Genomic DNA, 27563 nt, shown 5'->3' with positions numbered 1-27563 from the left:
ATTGTTTAAATATATATATATATATATATATATATATATATATATATATATATATATATATATATATATATATATATATTTAAACAGTACAATAATATATATTTTGTATATTATATATGCACCAATATATCAATATACATACATAATACATACATATTTTTATTTTCGTAATGCTAATGTTACCCAACTAAAAATGAATGGTTGGAAATGCAGACGCGTAAGCCCCGCCCCAATGACAGTCATTGGTCAATGAGCGGTGTTTCTGGTGTTACAAAACTATCTACACGTGAGGGAAAGGGTGCAGGCTTCAGAAATTGCCGATTGTTTCATTTGTTCGATTTTTCTGTTAGGTTCTATTTTCGTAATGCATCGTCCATCACATGCAAATTACCTTGCTGTTTTTACCTGACGTCTCTCTGTGTATGTATGTGTAGTTTGTTTTCTACGTGCTTGTCGATCAGATACAGCAGAATAGCGCTGCTCCGAGCCATCAGCGAGTCAAACACAACTCCACAACATTACATCAGCAGCATGTCTGCAAACAAGCGCAGCCTGAAGCGCCAGAGAGAGTCCGCGAGCGCCGGGGCGAAACAGCCGAAGCCCGCAGGGGAGAGAGGGAAAGAGTCCGGTGGGAAACAGCCGAAGCCCGCAGGGGAGAGAGGGAGAGAGTCCGGTGGGAAACAGCCGAAGCCCGCAGGGGAGAGAGGGAGAGAGTCCGGCTGGCTGCTGGAGGAAGTGTCTGAGCTCCGCAGAGACGCAAAGGGGTGCGAGTTCAACAAAAAGCGCCTCCGCTACCTATCAAGCACCCAGAAAATCAAACAGGGCTCCGATGGGCTCCTCTACTGGATGTCTCGCGACCAAAGAGTCCAAGGTAAAATACACCGAGAAAGAGTCAGTTACACTACCGTTCAAAAGATAGCCTAGAGGTCTAATGTTTTTGAAAGTCTCTTATTCTCACGAAGGCATTTATTTGACCAGAATACAGTAAAACGTAATGTGAAATATTATTACAATGTAAAAGAACTGTTTCATATTTTAATATATGTAATGTATTCCTGTAATGGCAAAGCTGAATTTTCAGCATCATTACTCCAGTCTTCAGTGTCGTGATTCTTCAGAAATCATTCTGATATGATGATTTGCTGCTGCTCAAGAAACATTTCTTATTATTGTCTATTTTGAAAACGGTTGTGCTGCTTAATATTTTTCTGGAAACCATGAGTTTATTTTTTAGAAATTCATTTAAAATAGAAATCTTTTATAACATGATAAAGTCTTTACTGTCACTTTTGATCAGTTTAATGCATCTCTGCTGAATAAAAGCATTAATTTGACCCCAAACTTTTGAGCAGTAGTGTACACACTTATGCTGTTTGTGTTGCAGATAACTGGGCACTGATCTATGCTCAGCTGCTGGCCTTGGCTGAGAAACTTCCTCTGCACATCTGCTTCTGCTTGGTGCCTCGGTATTTGGATGCAGCGTACAGACAGTACGCCTTTATGCTAAAAGGACTGCAAGAAGTGTCAAAGGTACAAATATATTGCATCATGACTCAAATTAGAGACATCATTTGCATTTGTCTGGGTCTGTCATGGAGTTTCTGGCTTGGGAAAGGCGTTATTTGTTAAAAAGTTTCTGATTGGCTGGGGACGCACACCTTGGTAGTAGTGAGATTTAAAGGAGACATATCATGCTTTTAAATTGTTCCTTTTTACATATAAATCATACATTTGTAGTCTATATAAAGCGGAACTGCAATGCTTGGGTATGAATTCCTCATTATTATAGCTCCACAGTCCCCTTTTCTACCCCTTTTCTGATGTGCGTCTGAGAGCAACTCGTTTTGGTGCGGTCTCTTTAAATACATACCCCGCCCACACTCGGTTCAACTCCACCCCGTTCGGCCATTTTTGTAGTTTGATAGCAGAGATACGATTATCTAGCGGCACAGAAACTTTTTATTCACACGTTATTAACAAAATGTCAACAACGGAAGACTTGTCCAGCCAGCCTTACATGTTCGAGCCAGAGTCGGAGCCGGAGCGAGATGAAAATGAAGACGACGAACCTGTAGAACAACGTCTTCATATGGATGTATCGCAATGGTGTGTACTGTATTTACACATGAAACTTTGGTCTTCCGACCTTTTACCACCGTGTCGATTTATTTTGATTAATATGTGCGAGGGAGAGAGAGCAAGACAGCGTCTAGTTTGGAGACGGTGATGTCTTGTTTACACTTTCGCCTGGCTCTGAAGAGAGGGAGTGCGCGCGCGCGACCGGGTCTCTCTCTCTGCTCGTTCTTTCAGTTAAACATGCGCCCTGTCACGCGCAGCAGTTCATCTACATTAAACGGTGTAATGAAGCGTGTGGGTTACTACATCCAACAACCGAACATTTTAACTTACCCTCTCGTAACTTCTGCATCCTTTAGCTTGGACTACAAAATTGCAGCGAGAAATAAAAATGGCTCGAAGTGATGGGCCGGAAGTCAATGTCCTTATTTGGCAGTTCCGCCGCAAATACTGTGACGTAATAGTTCAAAAAACGTCATAGATAACAGAAAAATCGGAACAGGTTGAAAAATATGACCAAAACAGAATATAAAGATATCAACGAAGCACCTGAAGAGAATAATTTCATATTTTCTGTACTTCTAAACACTCCAAATATACAACAAAATGCATTTAAGGGCTAAAAAAGTGCATTTGGCATGATATGTCCCCTTTAATGTGTGGTATTTTAATCAAATGTAATGTATTGTCTCTTGTTACAGGAATGCAAAAGCCTGGATATTCAGTTCCATCTGCTGTCAGGGGAACCTGGGCAAAATCTGCCAACCTTTGTTAAAAAATTTAACTTTGGAGCAGTTGTCACTGACTTCAACCCTCTCAGGATCCCCCTCCAGTGGACTGAGACTGTTAAGAAACACCTTCCGTCTGACATCCCTTTCATTCAGGTGTGCCAATCATCTTTAGCTTTACAGTCTTGTGCACTTGCATGCCGTGTCATCATCACTACTGTAATGCTTATTTCTCTCAGTGCACACTGATTTGAAACCACGTTACTTTTTCATGCCACTTCAAATCCAGGTTGATGCACATAATGTGGTGCCGTGCTGGGAAGCGTCTGAGAAGCTGGAATATGGAGCCAGGACAATAAGGGGCAAAATCACTAAACTTCTCCCAGAATTCCTCACAGAGATTCCGCTCGTGGACACACATCCACACGCCGCTTCTCAAACAGCAAAGGTTTGATGAAGAATTTTATAGTAGTTGTAGCAGAGATGTGATTTTTCCATATTTATATGAATTTCTGGATTTTCTGACATGAATTATGACCTACGTGAATTGCGTAAATCTGAGGAAAAATACATGTATTTAATAAATGTGAAATACATGCAATAGTAGTAGTAATAATAATAATAATTGTTATTATTATTTAATACTCATTTTTTATTTGACACATTTGTTTATAATTTAAATAATAATGCAAATATTATTTTGAATAATAATAATAAATATGATTGTTAACTGGTGTTACTGGTTATTATTACTGTATTCTACCATTTGAAGTGGATCAAAAAAGTTAATCAAAGTTATCCTAAGACAAGAACAGGTATTGTTCAAAATTCATGTATAACTTTGATGAAAGGTTTTGATTCACTTCAAATGATGACTACTGTATTATTATTAATGCAATTATTATGAATAATAATTATTTCAATAACAACAACAATAATAATTTTACATTTTTTATATAATATTTATTTTACACTAAAATATAAACAGTGGTAATATAATCTTTCATTTGTGTAATTATAATTTAAATATTAATATTAATATTGCATTTATTATTAATAATTAAACTGATCAGAATAACACCACATATTATAATTTTATATATATATATATAAAACGATAATAACAAAAACAACAATAATATTCTTTTTTATGTTACTGTTGTTGTTGTTGTTGTATAGTCAAACTTAATGGGGGAAATCAGGTTTTCCTTTTTTGTGTGTGTGTGTGTGTGTGTGTGTGAATTGTTTATTGTTGCCATTCTCATATGCATGACGACAGTAAATCCTCATTCTACTTATCAGGGTGTTTCCCATCCTCTTCATGTCAAAATCCCTCTGTTTCAGCCGATAGACTGGGAGGAGGTGCTGTCGTCTCTTGAGGTGGACCGTGGTGTTGGCGAGGTGGACTGGGCTCAGCCTGGCACCTCTGCTGGCATGGCCATGTTGGAGTCCTTCATTGATCAACGCCTGCGTTTCTTTGCCACCCACAGGAACAATCCCAACTGTGACGCCCTCAGCCATCTCTCCCCCTGGCTCCACACCGGTCAGTCTGTGTGTTTTCTTTTGTTTATGCAATTAAAGTAAATGGCTTCCAATGTCATCTAGATGCAGTTAAGAGGTTATAATGAGTGTGTATGGCATGTTTTCTCCTGAAGGTCAGCTGTCTGCTCAGCGCGTCGTGAGGCAGGTCAAGCGAGAAAAGAACGCCAGCGAGTCCGTGGCGTCTTTTACTGAGGAACTGGTGGTGCGCAGGGAGCTCGCCGACAACTTCTGCTTCTACAACCACAAATACGATGATGTTTCAGGTGAGTGCTGCTCCGTCACTCGCTTCAGTCATACAGATATCAAGACTGTCTTGGCCTTTGCTTTGTTTAAATACTTCTCTGCACAGGTGCGTACGATTGGGCGAAGAAGACTTTGCAGGAGCACTCTAAGGACAGCAGACAGTACCTTTACACAAAAGAGCAGCTGGAGAACGGCAAGACCCACGATCCGCTGTGGAACGCCGCTCAGGTAACTAAACAACAGTTTTACTCTACACTTTAACTCAAGTACCTTTTTTGTTTGTTTTATAATCACTGTTGAAATGGCAAAACCAGTGAATGTTGCTGGTCTGTTGTAGTGTCAGCTGGTGTCAGAAGGGAAGATGCATGGGTTCCTGCGCATGTACTGGGCAAAGAAGATCCTGGAATGGACTGCATCCCCTGAAGAAGCCCTCTCTATCGCTATATATCTGAATGACCGTTTATCTTTAGACGGCTGCGATCCCAATGGATACGTGGGTGAGCGGCATAATGATGTTTTGTTTGCTCTAGCTGCATCAAATATTGTCTTGCAATAAATTATATAGGCATTAATGCATATGAATATGGAAAAAGTACACTACTGTTCAAAAGTTTTTAATGAATCAAAACCGACAGTAAAGACTTTTATAATGCCACAAAAGATTTTTATTCAGCATTCAAATAAATGCATTTTTTTATTATTACTTTCTATACATCAAATAATCCTTAAAACAAAGTATCACGGTTTCCACTTAAAGGAACACTCCACCGTTTTTTGAAATAGGGCTTATTCACCTTCTTTCCTACATTTAGATGTAGTTTAAAATGCATGTAGCAAATGCATTTTTGTCTCAGTGCATGCACGCCCAAGTATCAGTGCTTCGCCTGTGCTTCCCCCTAATATAGTCCTTAATATATAAGTCAATATCTGCCTAGGAAATCGCCTAGTGTTAATCTGCATCGCTATTTGTACTCGTTGTGAATACGCAGGCCACAAGAAGTAATTAGATGGGTTTTTTTATTTTTTATATCACTTTTACTCAGGACATGCTAGCTGGCAACAAAGGATTCCATTCATTTTGCTAAGCTAAGCTAGCGCCGACCCTTTCAAACTAAAACAATGCATGCACTGAGACAAAAATACATTTGCCCACCTATCTAAATGTAGGAAAGAAGGTGAATAAGCCCTATTTCAAAAAACGGTGGAGTGTTCCTTTAAATATTAAGCAGCACAACTGTTTTCAACATTGATAATATTAATAAATGTTTCTTGAGCAGGAAATCATCATATCAGAATGATTTCTGAAGGATCATGTGACACTGAAGAGAGTAATGATGCTGAAAATTCAGTTTTGCGTCACAGGAATAAAATATATTAGTTATTTTGAATTATAATAATATTTCACAGTATTACTGTTTTTACTGTTTTTTTGATTAAATAAATGCAGCTTTGATGAGCATTAGAGACTCTTCTCTCAAAAACACTAACCTATTTTTCAACAGGGTCATTATTCTTTCCAAAATGTCTTCATACGTAATTATATAAATGAATTGTTCTTTAATATTCTTCACAGGATGCATGTGGTCCATCTGTGGCATCCATGACCAGGGCTGGGCAGAGAGGCCCATCTTTGGGAAAATTCGCTTTATGAACTATGCTGGCTGCAAGAGGAAGTTTGATGTGGCGCAGTTTGAGAGGAAGTACGCTGCTATAAAGGAGATCTCCAAAAAAGACACCAAGACATCTGTGTAATTCAATTCTACTCAAATTTCTGCTTTAAAGGTTTTCTGGCAAAAAAAATTTCTCTAGTGAGGTGAAGTTTATTAATAAGATGCTATATTTGTTATTTGGTTTGGTGGTTTAAGGGCTATTGTTTTAAGTCTTGTGTTTACTTGTATTACTTCTGATCAGTGGACCTACAACTGTGGCTGTATGTGCTGTAGGGTGATGCATCGTAGACTTCAGAAATGCAGTGTACAGACATTGTACCTTTTTATGTGAAGTGGTAGAAGAATAATTCCACCCAACAATAAAACATTATTTTTTTCTTACAAATATCTCTGATATTGTGCTACAATACTGTGCCTTTTAAGCTCACATTGAGCATCTAAAACAGTGGTTATCAACAAACGTCTCACTAGGGGGCATCAGCGCACTTCTAAGAGGGCCATAGGACGCTTTAAAATGATTTCAATTGATTTAGATTTAAAAAATCTAACTAAAAAAAAAAAAATCAAGATGTAGCCTACAGTAATTTTTTTTTATATATATATAATTTCAATAACAACAAAATGCCAGAAGAGCAATTTCTTTAAAGGCACAATATGTAACTTTTTTGCTTTAAAAATAGCAAAAATCACTATATCTATGTTATATATATTTTTTAGTTGTGTACTTGCATTATCCCGACTGTTTCCAACAACTTTCAAACCAGGAGAAATTTATAATTTAATTTGAAGACACGTCCCGTTTCTTTATTTCCGTTTTGTCGCCATCAATGGTGAAATGAAGGTATTTGTAATAAGACTATAGATATTTTAAATGGATGAATTATACTTGCAATGTATCCATTCAGATGTATCGAATTACAATCTTGATTTAACTATCCTATATGGAATGTCAGACAGATATTTCATATTTCATAGCATGTTATAAAAATGAAGAAACTCCATGTAAACAATATAAACATTTTAATACGATCAGAGTGACACTGTCAGCTTTTCAATGATTTTTAAAGGAGCATGCCATTAAAATGCTAGTTCTGATATTTTTTTATACATATTTTAACACTTTACAATAAGGTCTCATTTGTTAACATTAGTTAATGCATTAACTAACATGAACATTTGTTAATAAATGCTTCTGTTTTTACTGTATTTTTGATTAAATAAATGCAGTAAAATAAAATGTTTAGTTCACAACATGAACTTACCAGATACAACTTTCGATCTCAGTAATGTGTTAGTAAATGTTGAGATTAACATTAAGTAATATTAATAAATGCTGTAGAAGTATTGTTCATTGCTAGTTCATGTTAACTAACTAATGTTAACAAATGAAACCTTATTGTAAAGTGTCACCCATATTCTTAGAAAGTGTTTTAGCCAAAAGTTCAACATGAAGTTAAACTGAAATGAATAGAAACAAGTATTTACGGGAATAATTAAAAAGCATTAAAATATACATTTGGATTCCATGTTGGAATACAAGTGAATTTATATTTATTTAATAAAAAGGCAAAGGACATTGAAAACAATATGAAAAAGCATGTACAATCAGGAACTAAACAACAGCCTATGAAATCAACTATAATGACACATGATCCAAAGTATTTTGAACTTGCCCTCCAGATTTGGCTATTTGGAATATGTAGCTTCCCCCAAAAATATTATTTAGCACATTATGCAATTGACAAAGTCTCTGGGGACTACAATCAATGAAATACAAGCACTTTTTATCATCTTAGATTTGACAGCTGATGTATTGGGCTCTGTGTAGAAGCATATAGATAAAGATGGTAAAGTAAAGGTGAAGGTTTCAGCAGTTCACCCTTGAGTAAAGACACGTTACCTCATGCACATACAACAACTCACTGTACAGACATCTGCGAAATCACAATCTATCGCTATAAATGAATCTATAGCTCATTTTTAGTAAATCATTCATTTATAGAATATATTTTGAATATTTCACATCATTACTATATTCCTACAGAACAGAAGTTGTAGAACACAACTTATAAGAAATATAAACATATAGGCTATGATGAAAACCTCACCACATCACCACAGTGTTGGACAATCTACCGTCATAATACATTCCAAAGTCCAAAATAATGTAAAGTAGATTTGTATCAGTAAAAATGTTTGGAAACTTACTTAGTTACTGGAATCATTCAAGATTTACAAATGCTGTCTGCATCATATGCAGCTGTATTTAACAAGACATGATTTATTATTTTATAAGGATGCATTCAATTGATAAAAAAATGACATTTATAGTGTTACAAAATATTTATATTTCAAATATATATAAAGTTCTGCATGGCTCGGGCTTCTTAACTCTGCTTGCAATCACATCATCTCTATAGGGCACAGCTGATTGGTTCCTGCTGTATCAGTATAGGCAATGAGCCAATGAGTGCAGCGCGCTTTCAGAAACCCTCCCTCCACCTTCCCCAGCTCCACCTGTATAGATCTGCTACAGGTAATTCATGTACGCTATATTGTACAGCAGCAGCCATATCATAACAACATATCAACATTGTCATATCCATTACCATGCCAAACACTCAGAGAGTTGCCATGACAGAAATGCAGTTTGTTTTGAACCTTGTATTATTCAAAGAATCCTTGAAAAAAAAAAAAAAAAAAGAAAATATATATATATATATATATATAGAATGTGGTGTAACTTCATCTACCAACTTTATATCTATATAGAAACGTTGGTTAATTTAAAATTCTGTCATTTATACAGTTCCAGTCCTTAAATTTGACTGGCAATTATGTGTGTCACTCCAAGATTAGTGAGTATGACAGTGTGTCACTATTCCACAGTGTTCCAGCCTCTTTGTGCAAGTGCACATTTCACTGGAGCCAGCAGCCATTTTATTTGGAAGTCAGAGTATCAGTGTTTTTCAGTGGGAAATGGGCAATCTCACTTCACTCCGCTCCACTGATGCATTGATGGGGACTTGATATGTTGAGTTTTTTGATATGTTTATTTATTTATTTTATTTTATTTTTGTTGAGGGGGCAGGAAATATAAGATATTCTTCACCCTGCCTCCTTTTCATCATGGTTTTATAAATTATATATATGAGGATGATGAAGTAAGTTTTGTTGGAAAAATATCCATGAATGAAATAAACATAATTAATCAATCAATCAATCAATCAATCACTCGTATACGTGTTTCCAGTCCGGCTTTCAGTTTTTGTGCTGTTGCCTGGTGACACGCAAAACTTGATGCGTTGGCTTCTTTTGCAACTATTTTCGTTGCCGGAGAAGAAATATACGCACTAACTGACCAATTTATTTTAAAGTTATATTTTTGGCTTCTATAAGACAGGACAGAAGGAGGAGAGACAGGAAACATTGAGAAAGCAAGAGGACCGTGAGCCAAGACTCAAACTCAGTTTAGTCTCGAGAGACACAGCGGCATCTATAGCAACTACAGCACTGACTACTTTCATTACCAATTTCTTGTGAAAAACTGTGAGTTACTCAATATAAATAACTTTTTTTTCTCCTTTTTTCCTTTTTACATTAAATCAGATTATATTTGATGTTGTCACAAAGTGAGTTTACTTACACAACGAAACACTGATAACATTCAAAAATCTGCTTCTTCAAAAAATTCAGCAATGCAAGAAAATATGTTTTATATGAGATTTGAAATTATACTGTTTTGTAATCTAGTTTTTCAAAAAATTTGGGGCCTGAAAGATTTTTTTTATTGTTGTTGTTGAAAGAAATGAATAGCCTACATTTATTCAACAATGCATTAAATTGATCAAAAGTCAGTACAGGAATAATGTTAGGAAAATATTTCTATTTCCAATAAATTCTGTTCTTTTGAACATTCTGTTTATCAAAGAATCCTGAAAAAAGGTTTCCACAATTAATATTAAGCAGCACAACTGTTTTCAACCATGATAATAACAATACATTTTTCTTGAGCAGCAAATCATCATAGTTTGATTTCTGAAGAATCATGTGACACTGAAGACTGGAGTAATGATGCTGAAAATTCAGGAATAAATTACATTTTAAAACAGAAAACAGTTCTTTTAAATTGTAATAATATTTTATCTTACTGTTAATCTTATTTAATCTGTTTAATCTTACTGTTTTTACTGTATTTTTGATCAAACTATAATGCAGCTTTGGTGAACATAAGAGACTTCTTTCAAAAACTGAAAAAATCTAACCCCAAATCTTTGAACGATATAGTGTACATGATTTTTCATGCTGTCAGGTTATAAGGCATAGTTAGTGTAAGCAATTTAGCGTGTAAATGCACTCACTAATGTTATTGCTGCTTTATGTTTTTATTACAAAATAGACTATTGAATACTTTGACAGCGCAACCAATATAGTATTTGGATCAAATAACTTGAACAGAATCCCCTGTATTTTCTAGAGAGTCTGTGGCTGCCCACGAGGATTGAATTTTACAGAATATGAAACAGAATTGGAGGCAGAAAAAGAGGCAGAAACAACACTACGTAATGTGACCTTACTTATTGAGAGCCGACGATGCTCTTTTTGACACACCACCTCACGGAACATTTCTCTGAAGCGTGAAGACATGAGGTTATAGAGGATGGGATTGACCACTGAACTCAAGTAGAAGAAGACACCAGAGAGAAGATGCACATACTCAAAGACATGGTGGTTCTCTGCAGTCCAGTTATTAATGAAGCTCCACATGACACGATCAATGTGAAAAGGAGCCCAGCAGATTCCAAACACAATCACCAATGCACCTGTGAGATATTAAAACAGAGAACGCATTAAGTATTATAAATTATTATTATAGTTTAATTATATTACATTACATTGCATTATAATATATTGTGGCTCTCAAACGTTAGTGGATCATTTTAGTTAATGCGATGAACTTTACCTGCACGAAAAAAAAGTAAAATTTACTTAGTTTTTCTTTTGCACGCACATTTTTAATGTAAATTTCACATTATGGAATTAAGTAAAATCTACTTAACTGAGTTAAGTTAAATTAAAACAGAAAAAAGGTAACTTTAACTTGACCAGTTAAAGTTTGTTGAGTAATTTAATTTTCTACTTAGTTGAAGTTTACTTTGCAAAATTCTGTTCCAGTAAACAATATAACAGTGTACAGTGTATGTTACTTAAAACATCCAAAATATACTGTAGATATTGTGTAGAGTATAGACAACACATCTAGAAGTAATGTGGTACCCACCCGAACACAGAGACCTCAATAATTGGAACACAATACACAATAACGGTAACTTTCGTTGGATAATTTTTGAGTATGAATGTGTCATTTTGAGTAGCAACTGAAAAAACAGCTGGAAAACTGTGAAAAATGCAACATTATTAATTATTCATGCCCCAGTGCATGATGGGAACATCAGAAAGTTGAGTAGGTTTTACAAATTTAATTTTATAAAAATATTTATGACAAGCTTCAAATGAGTACTAATGTAGAATTGACTTTGTTTTTTAAATTCTTGCCTGAACTTATTCAGTATATATTACATGTTTTTTCTGTAGTATTTACTTCACCACAGAATAATTTTTATCAGTGTGTGTGAACTTGAGGAGAATTGACTTCATACATCCACCAAAAATCACCAAAACACCAGTTAATATGGAAAGTGACGTTAGTTCTGAGAAAATTTCACTGTTTGCACACTATTGTCATCTATTAAGCAATGTCATTCGCACATTTGAAGTGTCCAGATACACTTAGAATGTGTTTAAATCTATAAAACAAACTGTTACTCTTGGCACGCGTCTGTGCTACTAACAGTATTTATGTTCTTGACTAAATCTGGAGTATTTTGTTTGTATCTCAGTATCAAAGTATATGTTGACATTTTTTGAGGATGGCCACACAGAGCAAGTGCTGACCAGCAATTACAATAAGCCAGATGTAGACTGACGCTATTCCTAAATCAGATCCCCTTTGTATTTACAATAACATGACAAGAGGCTGAAAAAACACAGATGAGTATTTTCTGTTTATCAGGACAAATTATTCTCAACAAAGGCCCATGAGGATTCCTCAACTGTAAAACCCTACGCACAGGACAAGAATGTGCCATGGCTAAAAGAGCAGGATTTGACTATTTCTTTCGTTTTATAAAAATAATATTTAGAAAAGAATACTTGAGTTTTTCAGTTTGAATAATGAACTCTGGAACTTTCTTATTAACAATCTTTCACTGCCAACACTGATGAATTTTGTGATTTGTAAACCCTTGGTTAACATTAATTTTTCATACAATATCAATAACATCAGCATTGGGGAAAGTTACTTTCAAAAGTAATGTGTTACAATATTGTGTTTCTTCCTAAAAAAAACTTAAACTAATTTTGCTACTTTTTATGGAAAGCAATGTTACGTTCCTTTTGCATTACCTTTTCTCACGCAGAAGTTCAACACTCTTACTTCAGCAATAAAAACAAATATCAAAAATTAAACAAATGTGATGTTTAACTAAAGTCATTTTTGTCTATATGGTTGTGTTGGATCATTGAAGGTCATTGGGTAATAAAGTGAGATTAAATACATAAAGTATCCTATATATCTGTGTTATTTATGTTACAGATTTGCGTAATATTCTGACATTGACATATAACTCAATAACCATCATGTTTACTCACAACACCTCTGCATCTTACTCATGATTTCTCTCAGAAGAGCTGTCAGTCAATAAATCGGAAAACAAAGTTGCGTTACTTATTTGAAAAAGATATTTTGTTGTAAGATTAATTTTGTTTAAAATTAACAGGTTACTTTACTAGTTACTTTCGAAAAAAAGTAATCTGATTACGTAACTCATTACTTGTAATGAGTTACCCCCAACACGGAATAACACTGACTGGACAAGAATGTGTGATGAACCTGCAAAATAAATTTACTTTAAATATTTTAAAGGAAAATATGTGCTATGTAAATAGGTCAAAAGCAACTGCGAATTTATTTACGTCAAACCTTGCATGATACGTGACACGCTATATTATCTAACCCAAATTCAAGATGTTCCTCAACCCAGGGTTAAAAGTGGCTTCAAAATTGACCCTTGTAACCTTCCTAATACATATTCCTGGTCTTATTGTGATTATTTATATATTACACAATGCTACCTTAGACATCAAGGTTTTCCAATACTGGGGGAACTCTAGTTCCATAAAATAGTTTTTGAACTAAATTAAAAATTTGAATTAACAAATACCATGGCTTTAGCATATTTTAATGTTAGTTTAGTCTTATTTTACATAATTTTAGTTAATCTTGATGCCCTGTGGAAGTTTTCTGATGCCCCCTTGTGGGCACTGGCCTCCAGGTTGAGAATAAGTGATTATACCAACAAATGTAATTGAGTTATATAAGGTACAATAAGTAGCTCCTCAAGGTAACAATTACATGTTTACACTTTTTACACTGTACTTTTCAATCCTTTCTTACTTCATCCCAACTTTTCATCATCCAATCAAGCCCAAATCTATAAAATCATAATTCAAGTTCCCTAGATTTTGTTTCAGAAAGAATATCCTTTTTCATTTGGAAACATGTCACATTATGAAAACTGTGAATGCTGTTTCGTGTTGAATCTAACTGTTACTGGCATACAGATACCAACAGCAGAGGTAAGCACTGGCACGGGACTCACAGAGCATTTTTGTGACTTGCCGATGACGTGCCCTCTGATTCACCCCATCCTGATTGAGCCCAATCTTAGAATCGAAACACTCCCTTTCCCGATGCAGCTGCAGGCCGATCAGCACATACAGCACAGTGATGGTCAGCATTGGCAGCACGAAGAACAGCAGCGCTGTCACTTGCACCAGCAAGTTGTAGATCCATCTATCATGCACCAGGGTACACACCCCCGAATCTGGGAAAGTGAGTCCAAAAAGGGGCCCTAACGTCTTCACGCCATGCAGACTGGTATTGGGCAAGGCACACAACAGAGAGACGGCCCATAACACGAGGATAACGCGCTTGGCATGAGCATGCGTGGCCGTGTGTTTGGCTTGCAGGGGATGCACCACTGCTCTGTAGCGCTCAGCACTCAAAGCAGTCACGTTGAGCACAGAGGCAAAGCAGACCGTCTCAAACAGGCAGGTTTTGAAGTAGCAGCCAGCAACGCCTAACAGAAAAGGGTAGTTGCTCCAGAGCTCGTAAAGCTCCAGAGGGAGGCCGAGCAACAGCACGAGGAGGTCAGAAATGGCCAAGCTGAACAGGTAGTAGTTTGTCGTTGTGCGCATAACACGGTGACGGGCAATGACAATACAAGTCAGACCGTTGCCCAGCACGCCAACTAGGAAGATGAGCATGTAGGTGACACACATGGGCAGGAAGAAGGGTGAACGGCAAGGGCCGAGTTTCTCCTCCAGGTAAGCGGCGAGGCTCAGACAGAGGTCTGACTGGTTCACTGTTCTGTTTTGACATTCTTCCTCTTTGGCGGAGCACCATGATGCATTCACAGCCGCGTAGAGGGAGTCTGGAGAGGAGCAGTTGAACTGGATCATTGGTTACCAGGAGGAAATCACCTGCAGAGGTTACAACAAAGACAGACAGGGTTAACCCCCTCAGACCTGAATTTTTTCCACTGAGCAAATTTTTTAACCTTCTTCATGATATTTGTGACCCTGGACCACAAAACCAGTCACATGAGATTTATACATGAAAGTCTGAAAATCTGAAAAATCATCCGATAATTTTGACCCATACAATGGATTGTTGGCTATTGCCACAAATATACCTGTGCTACTTGTGAAGTTTGAAAATGTTCTGATACTCGAGGATTTTAACTTCCATATTGATGACTCTTCATGTACTGAGGCATCTGAGTTCTTAACACTCACTGAATCATTTCATTTTAAACAGTGTGTTTCTGGTCCTACACATATAAAAGGCCATACTCTGGACCTTGTTTTTTCTTTAGGCCTGAACATTGACCAATTGAGTGTTATGGACATAAATGTGACAGACCACAGTTGCATATTTTTCAACCTGTCTTCTAATGTTGACTGTCTTTGCAACATTGCTAAGACGCATTATTAGTCAAACTACAGCTGAGAAATTTTCTGAGTCATTTGACCCTAGTTCTTTTATTGATTGTAGTGATGCTGAATCTTTTCTTCAGTCTTTTAACAATCATTGTCTGTCTGTTTTAAATAATGTTGCTCCCCGAAAAGTAAAAGCACATTCCCTAAGAATCCTTGCCCTTGGGTGAATGAAGAAATAATGTCTTTCAGGAGAAACTGCCGTAAAGTTCAACGTTTGTGGAAATCCACAAGTCTGGAAGTACATAGACTGCATTTGAAGGAGCTTAACACATTGCTTAATGTTATGATAAAACAGGCCAGGTCAGACTATTTTGCTAATCTTGTAACTCTGAACAAGAAAAATCCTAAAATCCTGTTTGATACTATATCTAAGATTGTCTCTCCCCTTGCTCCCCAAGTGCCTGTGCACTCAAAGTCGGATTGTAACAGGTTTTTACACGCTTTTGTAAACAAGGTGCAAGATATTAGAGCTACTATAAACCCATCTCTTGAGACTATATCCTATGGTTTAGCTTCCTCATACTCTTGGGATACTTTTTCACCTGTCACTTGCGAGGATATTAAGGGTTTATTAAGTAAAGTGAAACCATCCTCAAGCCCGCTTGATGTATTGCCGACTTCATTGCTACTAAATGTGTTTGATTTAGTCGGACCGTATGTTGTTAGACTGATTAACCTTTCCCTTTTAACCGGTTCTGTGCCTAGCCATTTTAAACAAGCAGTTGTCAGCCCCATACTGAAGAAACCTAATTTGGATTCTTTTGAACCAACTAACTACAGGCCTATATCTAAACTGCCTATTTTATCTTAAATCCTAGAGAGAGTGGTGGCGGGGCAGCTGACTTCATTTCTTGATGGAAAAAATGTGTTTGATAAATTTCAGTCAGGTTTTCGCAAATGCCATTCAACTGAGACTGCGCTTCTTAAAGTATCAAGTTACATTTTGATGGCTGCTGACTCTGGACAGTACACTCTACACTGTATTGATTTTACTTGACCTATCGTCTGCATTTGATACATTGGACCATACAGTATTGATAAATCGGCTACGTAATGAAATGGGGTTCTCTGGGTCTGTTCTAAAATGGTTCACCTCTTACTTGAGTGATAGATCATTTTGTGTGTCTATTAATAACATTTGGTCAGAAATGACCCCTCTGTCATATGGAGTTCCTCAGGGTTCGGTTTTAGGTCCTATTTTGTTTTTATTTTATATTAGCCCTCTTGGTGAAATTATTCGTAATTTTAATAATGTGTCTTATCACTTTTATGCTGATGACTTTCAGTACTGCTCATTCAAAGAGTCAGAGTTAGGTAAATTAACTGATTTATTGGAATGCCTGTCATGCATTAAGACTTGGTTATACAACAATTATTTACAACTGAATACAAAAAAAACTGAAACTTTGATCATTGCTCCAGAACAAAAAATCCCCCAAATTAAACAACACCTCTGTTCCTTGGACTCATCCGTCCAGTTGAGCCTAAGAAACCTTGACGTTTTGTTCGACCAATCGTTGTCTCTGGATGGTCATTCTAGACAGTTGGTCAGAAACTGTTTTTATCATTTGAGAAATATCTCTAAACTGAGAACAATACTGCCCAAAGCTACCATGGAGATGATCATTCATGCTTTTTTTTCTTCAAGGTTAGATTATTGTAATTCTCTTTTTACTTGTTTTAACAAAGTTTCTCTGAACCGTCTCCAACTGGTGCAAAACGCAGCAGCCAGGCTATTAACAGGAACCAACAGAAGGGCACACATTACTCCGATTTTATTTATTCTCCACTGGCTTGCAGTAAAATTTAGAATTGATTATAAAATTTTAGTTTTAACTTTTAGAGCACTACATGGACAGACCCCTCAATATATCGCAGACATGTTGACCCCTTATTCTTCCTTCCGCACTCTTCGTTCCTCAGGTCAAAATCTCCTGATTGTCCCTAAAACCCGCCTTAAAACTCGGGGAGACCGCTCCTTTCAAGCAGTTGCTCCCAAACTGTGGAATGCCCTGCCACTGTCGCTGCGTGTGCCGATTCTGTTGATTCTTTTAAAAAACAGCTGAAGACACTTCTATTCAGTCAAGCTTTCAGTTGACTGAGCTATTACGTTTTATGGTTTGTATGATGTTTCTTAATTGTTAAATTTGTTAACTTGCTATATGTAAAGCACTTTGTGATTTTATCTGTGATAGGTGCTATATAAATAAAGTTTACTTACTTACTTACTTAGAAATGAATCTAAAAAACAACATTTTTGCCAACTCATTTATTTATATGTTCACTGCAATGGATAGCCTACCATTACTGAAGCAACAGAAAAATCCTCATATTTTAACCATACTTATGAATTTGAATTTGTAAACTAGTGTTGAAATAGTGTTGAAGATTGAAAAATAAATAAAAAAACACACATTCTGTAAGAATGAGCAATGCAATAATAATGTAGAAAAATGGTAAGATTATATGAAATGTCAAAAAATAAACGTTTGATACTTTTTGTTGGTTGTAGTGGGTGAATCTGAGTACAATATATGTGTCTTTGTGTTTGTGGATGTGTTTATGTGTACTTGCTGGTTGTTTGGATGAATACTGTATATGTTTGTGAGCATAACAGCATTAAGGCCCCAGTGTGTGTGTGAGTGTGTGTGTTGCTGTGTATTCATTCATCTCACATCCACTGTGGCTGTTTCTCACTAAAACCAAAGAAAAAGGTCAAGTAATATATTTTTTAAAGTCATTAATACCTTATCAAATTATTAAAGGTATTAATCATTTATTAATTATACATTATTAAATATAATAGTTGTAATAAAAATTATTCAACCCCCATTGCAAATCAGGTTTATTGGCAACATTTACAGACTTTCAGCTGTTTGCAATGAATCAATCAAACAAAAGTAATTGAAATAGCTCAACAAAACAAATGTTTCAAGTGTTTTCCCCAAATTCAACTAAAAATGTAACTTTAAGGACTTTTGCAGTCTCAAAATTATTCAACCCCTTCTTGGCAAGCATCTTTACTTAGTAGGACACCCTATTGTTTTTATGACCTGCTGCAAATGAGATGTATAACCAGACACCAGCAGCGTTTCTGAGGAATCTTAGCCTATTCCTCATAAGCAATGGCCTCCAGTCCAGTAATATTCTTGTGTTAACCTGCTGCAACCGCCTTCTTCAAATCCACCAGAGATTTTGGTTCAAGTCAGGTGACTGTGACTGTGATGGCCACTGTACAATCTACCAGGACTTCTTCTGAAACCAAACCTTGGTGGAATTTAAGGTATGATTGGGTTCCTCATCCCTGTAACAAGTTAGCTCAAAGGGGAAATATGAATAATAACTCATAATTGTCAGTTATGATTAATTATTAATATTTGGGTCAGTTAATTGGATTAAGGTAGCTAAATTAATATTACAATCAATTAATCAGTTCCAACGAACTCTTTTGATTATTCATTTATTCTAAGAAAAGCATATCTTTCATGGCCACCGAAAAATAATTATTTCTTAGCATGTACAGCGCTTAGAGCATGTAACAAGATCAAGATCGTAAAATGGACTTTGTTGCAAGCAGAGAATCAGAACCAAATACATATTGTGCACAAGTTGTATTAACTAAATCACAAACATAACTAAACTAAACAAACACACATACATAAATACATGCATAGGTAAAATGGTGAGTGATATGGAACCGGAAGCAGGAAATGGAACTATGGAAAAGATCTATTTAACTATGAAAATAACCATCAGCTTATCATTTTCAGAGCACCTCATTAAATTGATACTTGCATGGTCTGTGCAGTGGACAATTCTTGAAGTGGTTGAAAATTTTGTTCGTTGATGGGTCCGTGAGTGTCAAATGTCACTGTACAAGTTGCAATCGTTTTCTTCTCTGCTGGATGGAGAAGATATGATGAACTTGCATGGTTATTTCGACGCTGTTCTCATGGCTGGAGGGCAGATTGTGGCCTGCAGGCTCTGGGCCGGCAGGACACAGCAGAGCAAATGGCGGGAGTTGCGATGGACTTCGTCCGCATTGAATGAAGACATTGAACTCCTGAGGTTGTCCTTGATGCTGTTGTGGTTGAGAGAGTCCTCTCTCTCCTGAGTGAGCACATGGCTGTTGTGAGTCGAAGCCTGCTGCCCGGGGGCCTGCTGAGGCCACGCTGGACAGCACGGCATCTTGAACGTGCCAAGAAGCCAAGAGTTGATCGTTGCAAAAGTGATGGTAAGGTTATAGTTTTCTTCTTGGTTGGATTTAAGAAAAGGCAGTCTGACTCCCTTTTGGGAGAGTGAAAGGATGGCAGGTGGTGTTCACGGCCTGCTGGGGTCCTTGGGCCCCCGTGGGGGGAGTCCCCACAGGATCAACCTGAAGAAGCAGCAGTTGAGGCCAGAAGAAAAGAGAGCTAAGAGGCTGATCTTGTGATTTTTAAAGCGTGAAGATGTCACACCCTCTGGAGGTGTGTGAGCCAATGAGGAGATTTCCCTTTGGAGGGAAATTTTACGACCCATTTTGTTCTAAGCAATGTAATTTCATTGGGTGTTTAAGAAAAGAATCTTCAAGATTCTTATAATACTAATGTGTCACAAAGTTAGCAAAATGTAATGTAAATTAACAAATCGGGGACGAAGATTGGAGTTTATAGAGACCAAACATGCCACACATATGATGATTTTGGTTAACCATAGTATGCAACAAAGTCTGAAACATTAACCCAATAGAGTTTACAAGAATACAAAAGCCAAACCACATAAAAGGAAAATTAGATACATGTTTACACAATCATTTCGATCTTCAAAGTACCAATTTATAGAGACCAAACATGGTATACGTGAGGTTACGTTGACTGATGTATTCTATAATAAAATACATAGTATCAAAGAGATAATAGTATCAACAGATAATAGTATTAAAAGACACAACACAAGACAGTAAATCATTCACAAAATGTTCTGGAATGCATGTTAATTTCATGTTAATCAGTTCATCGATAAATGAATGCAGGAAAGTCTGTTCTGATGTCTGTATTTCTTGTGAGCAGGGGCCTTGTTCACATTGCTAAGAGTCATAAAACCAACTTATCTGATCGTGGTCATGGTAACTAAGACCTTCTTGCCCTGTTTGGGGGGATGGGGCCACAGATCCCAGAGTGAGTCCTAAGTATCATTTGTTAACCTATAACAAATACTTGTGTCTGACTTGTCTCAGTCGTTACATCCCGTTGGAAGGTCCAATGATGCCCAAGCTTCAGCTTCCTCACTGACGGCATGATTTTTTTCTCCTAGGATTTCCCGATACTTCAATAAATCCATCTTGCCTTCCACACGCTGCAGGTTTCCAGTGCCAGAGGATGCAAAGCAGCCCCAGAGCATCACCGAGCCCCACCATGCTTAACTGTAGACAGAGTGTTCTTTTCAGCATATGCTTCATTCTTCTTCCTCCTGACATACAGCTGATCCATAGGGCTGAAAAGTTCCAGTTTTGTTTCATCGTTCCACAGAACAGAATCCCAAAACTTCTGTGGCTTATTTATATGATTTTGAGTACTTTTCTTGTGCTTTTGGGTCAGTAGTGGTGTACCTCTTGGAGCTCTGGTATGCGCTTTGGCAACACATTAGCCGTTTAATAGCTTCCTTTATCTGCCCCGTCCAGGTAGTGTAACCACTGTTCCTTTAACTTTAATCTTGCGAACTATGCTTCCAATAGTGTCTCTAGGAACTTTTAGTGCCTTCGCTATTTTTTTGTATCCTGTTCCTTGCTTGTGAAGGGCGATGATATCTTCTCTTTACTTTTTGGACCATTATTTTGACTTATTTCTATATATATATAGCCATATTTCTAACATGCAGCCAAACATGACACTCAACAAACCTAGCTAGTTCAGATATTTAATGTGTTCTAGCTCAAGCACACCTGGTGCAACTAATGAAGCCCTTGATTAGTTGCATCAGGTGTGCTTGAGACAACACCTGTTTTGCAGATTTGTGCCATTCTGAGGGACTTTATTCAGGGGGTTGAATAATTTTGAGACTGCAGAAGTCATTAAAAGTTGCATTTTCAGTTGAATTTGGGGAAACACTGAGCTATTTAAATAATTGATTTGTTCATTGCAAACAGCTGAAAGTCTGACAATTTTGCCAATAAACCTGATTTGCAATGGGCGTTGAATAATTTTGATTACAACTGTAAATAACACACACATTGTTTATATATTTAATATTATAATTTATATTCTCTAATCTCTGAAACCCACTATAACCCACCTCTAAAAGTCTACCATTTGATTGGGAGGTCAGTTAATGTGAACATAAAACACAGCAAATTGATAGAGTTTCACAGAGTCAGTCAGACCCCAGTCCTGCGTGTCTTTGGAGTGAATACCGTTGTTCCACAGCATGTACGCTACAGCTGTGCGATAGTGTCGCCCACTCTAACTGTGTATATTCTGAACAGTAACAACTATGTCTCTTGTGTACTTTTCATTTAAAAGAACAGTAAACAGACCCAAACAAAACGGAATAAACATATTAATTCATGGTATGAGATGTTTAATCTGTGGTGCTTCTGGAGATCTAATTTCCATAATTCAGTCTTACACACTTTTAGTTTGTTCAGGCTGCTGCTTAAAGATGTTTGTTTTTCTGGTTATCACTGTAATAATTAAGACAGTCTGTCTAAGAGGTTTTCAGGACCACTGCTGGAGACGTTAAGGTTATTATTGTTTAATAGTCTTTAGAAGTTTTGATTGTAGGCTGAAAAACCTTTAAAGTCAACCTTTTTCTTCCTTTGTTTTCAGTTTGTATCATTTTACATTATTTGATATTTTGCTTCTTAGAAAACATAATGTCACTTTCAACTTTATGTTGTAGGAGTACAACTAGTGCAGAACAGAACACAAAGATCTATCAATAAATGCATACACACAACAATTATTAAACATATTAAACAGCATTTGTAATACCGTAGAATAACCAATGATAAGTCATTAGAAAAAGTGTTTGAATAATATGATTAAAAAAATAGAGAGACTCCCCTAAGCAGGAATGCATTTTTATGTTGTAAATAAATTGATTGGTAATACATGAGCCTAGATAAACACTTTTGGTGGCAGATGTTTAAATGTTATTGTTATCACATCTATAATTAATGTAGTTAATAATCTAATAAGAATTGCAGTAGTTGACACTTATAGTAAATAAATCACAACTGTCTAATTTATATATCAATAAACTAGGATTAATAAACAAATAAGATGAGCAGATACAACTTAATACAACTTATATTAATATTAGTCATTTGTATGACAAAAAGCTTCTTACAATAACAAACAACTGCAGTCTAAAGCACAGTTAATTCTGAGTAAAAATTGTAACATTTCTATTTACAATGTAATGTTTACATTTTAGCCAAAATGAGAATCTTGGATTTTTTTTTTTTTTTAAATGTCTGCGTTAGTGTTATGTACGTTATAGAAAAACTGCACCTTTATTTTTTGCAATAACAAACAATGTCTAGAAATTATATGTCATTCTTGGATAGACAAGATGAAAGAAAAGCAAACATACCTGAGCAAAATCTTGTTGAAAGTGTATCTCAGAGGGGTATTCCTAAAGGACTGGTAGGCTACTCATGACTGTCCTGCCTCTCAGTTCCTCCTTCTCCAGCAGATGTGGTGGCGTGGAGCAATCTGACTATAAAGCAATGAAGAGAAATACTACATATACAGATTCTCTCTCCTAACTCTCTCCACACAATCCCCTCCTACTTATAGTGAGATGGATGACCTTTAAAGTACCGTCACAGTCTTTTCTCTATGCACTATAACTGGAACTGTCAGTGTGTAATATTTCACTATTAATGCAATCGCACTACGTAGTCGTTCACCGGCAAGAACAATAGTCTACTTTAAAGGGATAGTTCACCCAAAAATGAAAATTAGCTCCATGATTTACTCATCCTCAAGCCATCATGTGTAAATGACATTCTTCTTTCAGACAAATACAATCGGAATTATATTAAAAAACATCTTGGCTCTTCCAAGCTTTATAATGGCAGTGAATGGACGCTTTCTGTTTTGAAGTTCATCAAAGTGCATCCATCCATGATAAAAGTGCTCCACACGGCTCTGGGGGGTTAATAAAGGCCTTCTGAAGCGAAGCGATGCGTTTGTGTAAGAAAAATATCCATATTTTTATCGTCTAAAATAACTAGCAGCCGGCAGATGCCCATACGCATTGATTTACGCCGAAAGAGTAACCCTTGACCTGATGCACAACGTAATGACGAACGCGGAAGCGCAGAGGAAAGAGCAAAACAAAACACCATTCACGAATTAGAAGTCAACGAGAATTTTTAAAGTGAAATGTCAGAGGAGCTTGAGTTTGTTGCCCAGCCCTGTTTGTTTGAACTACGAGAGCGTCAAAGCTTACGCTAGCCAGGACAATTTTTAATATAACTCCAAATTGTATTTGTCAGAAAGAAGAACGTCATATACACATAGGATGGCTTGAGGGTGAGTAAATCATGGGGTAATTTTCTCTTTTGGGTGAACTATCCCTTTAATTCATGCCCTAGTTATTTTTTTTAAATGTAATGCTTTATTTTAATTGGGGAACTAACTAATCTTAGTATTTTTTATGTCCAACTATTACTTTAAAGGTGCAATAGGTGATCTGGGTAATGCTAACTTTAGCCTGCTAGCATTGAAAGCATACAATCCCACCCTCCCTACAAATCGCCGTCCAAAGCCACGCCTCCTCCAAAACAGGTGAACGAGCACAGACCAGAAGCGAGTCGACCAGAGACAACATTATTGGATTACATCATGTGTCGTTTACTGTGAGAAGACTTTACAGTACAATGCGTAACAGTACTACAATAATGAATGTAAACAAATGTTTGCCTGTGGCCTGCCATTCTTGCTTTGTCTGCACAGTGTACGTGAACGCGCTGATGACGTATGATGTCTGCGTGAACACTGCAGGCTGTTCAGTGGTATGTAAACACACATTAACTGACAGGGAACACATGTTATCATTTCATTCGGACTGTGCAATGACTAAACGAACATTTTATGGTCCTACACCTTCCACAGAGAGGACATCATAAAAATACATTTAGACTGCTTAACATATATTGCTATCAGGATATGAGTAGACTTTCAACCAGCATAACAAAAAATGTTTCTGTAAAGAATCGCCTATTGCGCCTTTAATTAATGACAGCATCCTTTAAACTTGCATGAGACTCCACAAGTTTGTACAAAACCTGATGATCCATGCATGATGATCCATGCATGATTCCAGCATGATCTGAAAATGCTCCAAAGAAGAAAGGAAATCTATTTTTTGTTCAAAGGAGTTCACACGCTCAATGTCACAAATTTGCTTACATTTGATTAGTGACCTAGAAAATAGTGTAGATAAATGGTAAATGGACTGCATTTATATAGCGCTTTCACAGACCTATGGCCACCAAAGCGCTTTACATATAGCCTCACATTCACCCATTCACTCACTCATTCATACACCAACAGCGGTGTCAGCCATGCAAGGCGCCATCCAGGTCGTCGGGAGCAGCTGGGGTTAGGTGTCTTGCTCATGGACACCTCGACACTTGGTCAGGTGGAACCGGGGATTGAACCACCTTTCCGGTTTGTAGACAACCTACATGAACCACTGAGCCACTGCAGCCCCAGATAGATAGAACCTTGATTATTTCTTCTTCGTTTAACTTGTCTTTGCTTTCATTTTTGCTTCTTCAAAAACCTAAAACGTTTCTTTTTGTCCAGTTTTAAAACAAACCTAATCCAAACACCTTTCAATGTGCAGTCTAATTTCAGTCTTATGTTCAACTAATTTCAATGTAATATACATTTAATAAAACATTACATTCAGTTTGCACTTAAGTATACTCTACTATAATTTCCATAATAAGTAGGCTACCATAATACGTTACTTAAAAGTATGCTAAAGTGCATTTCTTTTTCACAAGGAGAAGAAAGAATCAGTTGAATAAATGAATAAATAATCAAATTTTGAATGCAGGAAAAAGAAACTCACCTTGTCTGCAATAATAATTGACGGCACATCGCTCAAAGTTCGTTACAACAAAATGGAGCAATCTTTATGGTGTTTAATAACCCTAAAAGGAAGCTTGTTAGGCTGACAGTGTTTTGGAAACTCTCCAGCACTTCAGCACAAGCAAAGGAAAACCTAGTGCTTTGAGAGGTCACTTTTGAGAGAGACATTTATTTCATGTTGGACACAAAGCAAGCTTTCCAGGATCTCTTCACAGCTCAACAGATATGTGAATATATTACTATGGTCACTGTAATTGAGCCCAGCAGCTTTATTGTACAATCATGTTTAATTTTGCTATAGACCTAAAGTCCTAAACAAGTTTTGTCCAATGAGTATGTGCTAAATGTCTTAAAATAGAAAGGTTCAAGTTCAGGCTTTTGCTGGGCATCTATAAGTGGTTCAGCATTTGAAACTCTGTGTGGCAGGGCTTGTTGTTTAGCTGAAGGACTTCTGACGTCTATAGTTGGCTCTGGAGGAAGTTTTCCTCAAGTGCCTGTCTGTTTTGGCTCAGTTCTTTGTGCCCTCAATCCTCCTGACCAGCTTCCGAATTGCGATGTGACAGGGACAGTATTAGCCAAGTGATCATCCGAGAAGAATCTATTTGCTCACGATTGGAGAATTATTCAGTGCTACTTTGACAAACGGCATATGGGCTGTCTTCCGCATGTTTTCCGCATGAATTATTTAAAATGAACAGTTTAGCTCAGATGAGTCCGAATTCTTATGTAAATTCGGTTAACATTTTCAATTATTATTTTGAAAGAGAGTCAAATTGAACGTCACCTGCGCAAATGTCAAAGCTCAAAGCTCAGCTTCAGTTGGGGTTTAGTAATTTGCCATTCATGTGGGGGAGACTGGGGCTATATTTTGACATTTTGAATACACACTTAGCAAAATAAGAAATGTCCCTTTTTCAGGATACTGTATTTTAAAGATGATTTTGTAAAATCCACGTACGTTTTACAGATCTTCATTGGAAAGTGTTTAAACAATTGTTTTCATGCTTGTTCAATGAACCATAAACAATTATTGGACATGCACCTGTGGACCAGTCCTTAAGACACTAACAGTTTACAGGCGGTGAACAATTACACTGTAAAAAATTTCTAACCCTCCCAAATCAAAAATTTCAAGTGACCGATAACATCTAAATTTTTCAATTGGCCCAAGTGAAATTCTTGTTGCAATAGTCTGTTAACATTGGCTCAATGAGAAATAATACGTCAGACTAATTGAAAAATTTAGATGTTATCGGTCACTTGAAATTTTTGACTTGGGGATGTAATTTTTTTTTTACAGTGTATGGTCCCAGTTACAATAACGTGGGACACTAAAGAGAGCTTTCTACTGACTCTGATAAACACCAGGAGAAAGATGGCCAGGGTCTCGATCACAACATGAACATGCCACAGTCCTGCTGCAGGAGACATGAGGACTGCAGATGTGAACAAGGGAAGGACAGCTGGTCGTCCTTGCAGTGCCAAACCATGTGTAACCATGAGTCCCCCCACAGATGTGTTCAAGAACTTGCAAATGCCTTGGTGGAAGAGTGGAGTAACATCTCACAGCAACAGCTGACAAATCAGTCCATGAGGATGAGATGCACTGCAGGATCTAAAGTAGTTGTAGCCTACTACATAACATATCAATAGAGTATATATTGAACATTTCCATTATCAGTGCGGTAGAATTTTCACGAAATTCACTATAATGTGAAAAATAGAAATGAATGAGCACGAGACTAAGAATAAAACACAAAAGAACGAGAGATTACAGAATAAGACTAAGAACATAAAACTAAGACATCGTCATCATCCTTTTAGGAAAAACTTAGTCCACACCTATTTTGGGTGAACTGACCAATAGTTGTTGTCAAACTTTTAGCGGGAGAGAGTTTCTTTGCCTCCTTCTGACAGCCTGATTTGCATGTTTTATGATGGTTTAACGATTAACCCCCATTTTTACCAGGGGGGTAATCGAGCTCTCGAATTCCGTACCATCCCCGGGTTCCGCCATTGGCTAACAAGCCATCACCTGCTGTAAGCAATTCCATTGACTCCCATTCATTTTGGCGTCACTTTGACAGCGAATA

General features: G+C 36.8%; 2 protein-coding genes across 3 annotated transcripts; one reads left to right on the top strand and one right to left on the bottom strand.

Annotated features, from left to right (window-relative positions):
• Nucleotides 1-291: 291 nt before the first annotated feature.
• On the top strand, nt 292-10873 carry cpdp (CPD photolyase). 2 transcript variants are annotated; one of them, XM_084120438.1, is made up of 11 exons: nt 292-871; nt 1385-1530; nt 2778-2960; nt 3094-3252; nt 4149-4347; nt 4460-4609; nt 4696-4817; nt 4927-5086; nt 6163-8795; nt 9659-9808; nt 10737-10873. In XM_084120438.1, exons 1-9 carry the CDS (start codon nt 427-429, stop codon nt 6339-6341), a joined length of 1743 nt encoding a protein of 580 aa, XP_083976564.1. In that variant the 5' UTR covers nt 292-426; the 3' UTR covers nt 6342-8795; nt 9659-9808; nt 10737-10873. The 2 variants fall into 2 exon arrangements, with proteins under 2 accessions (XP_083976564.1, XP_083976563.1); XM_084120437.1 differs by lacking the exons at nt 9659-9808; nt 10737-10873 and having other exon boundaries at nt 4149-4355; nt 4465-4609; nt 6163-8904.
• LOC311087166 (neuromedin-U receptor 1-like) lies at nt 10733-23094 on the bottom strand (the record flags this gene model as incomplete). The annotated part of the gene is made up of 3 exons (XM_084120439.1): nt 22955-23094; nt 13981-14863; nt 10733-11082 (listed from the first exon to the last, which is right to left on the bottom strand). The coding sequence occupies exons 2-3, from the start codon at nt 14840-14842 to the stop codon at nt 10733-10735; spliced, it is 1212 nt and encodes a 403-aa protein (XP_083976565.1). The 5' UTR covers nt 14843-14863; nt 22955-23094.
• Nucleotides 23095-27563: the final 4469 nt, after the last annotated feature.

Source organism: Abramis brama, assembly GCF_963993115.1.
Source record: "Abramis brama genome assembly, chromosome: 7".
NCBI classification, from domain to species: Eukaryota; Metazoa; Chordata; class Actinopteri; order Cypriniformes; family Leuciscidae; genus Abramis; species Abramis brama.
The sequence above is the reverse complement of the archived record's forward strand: the minus strand, read 5'-3'. Positions and strand labels throughout refer to the sequence as shown.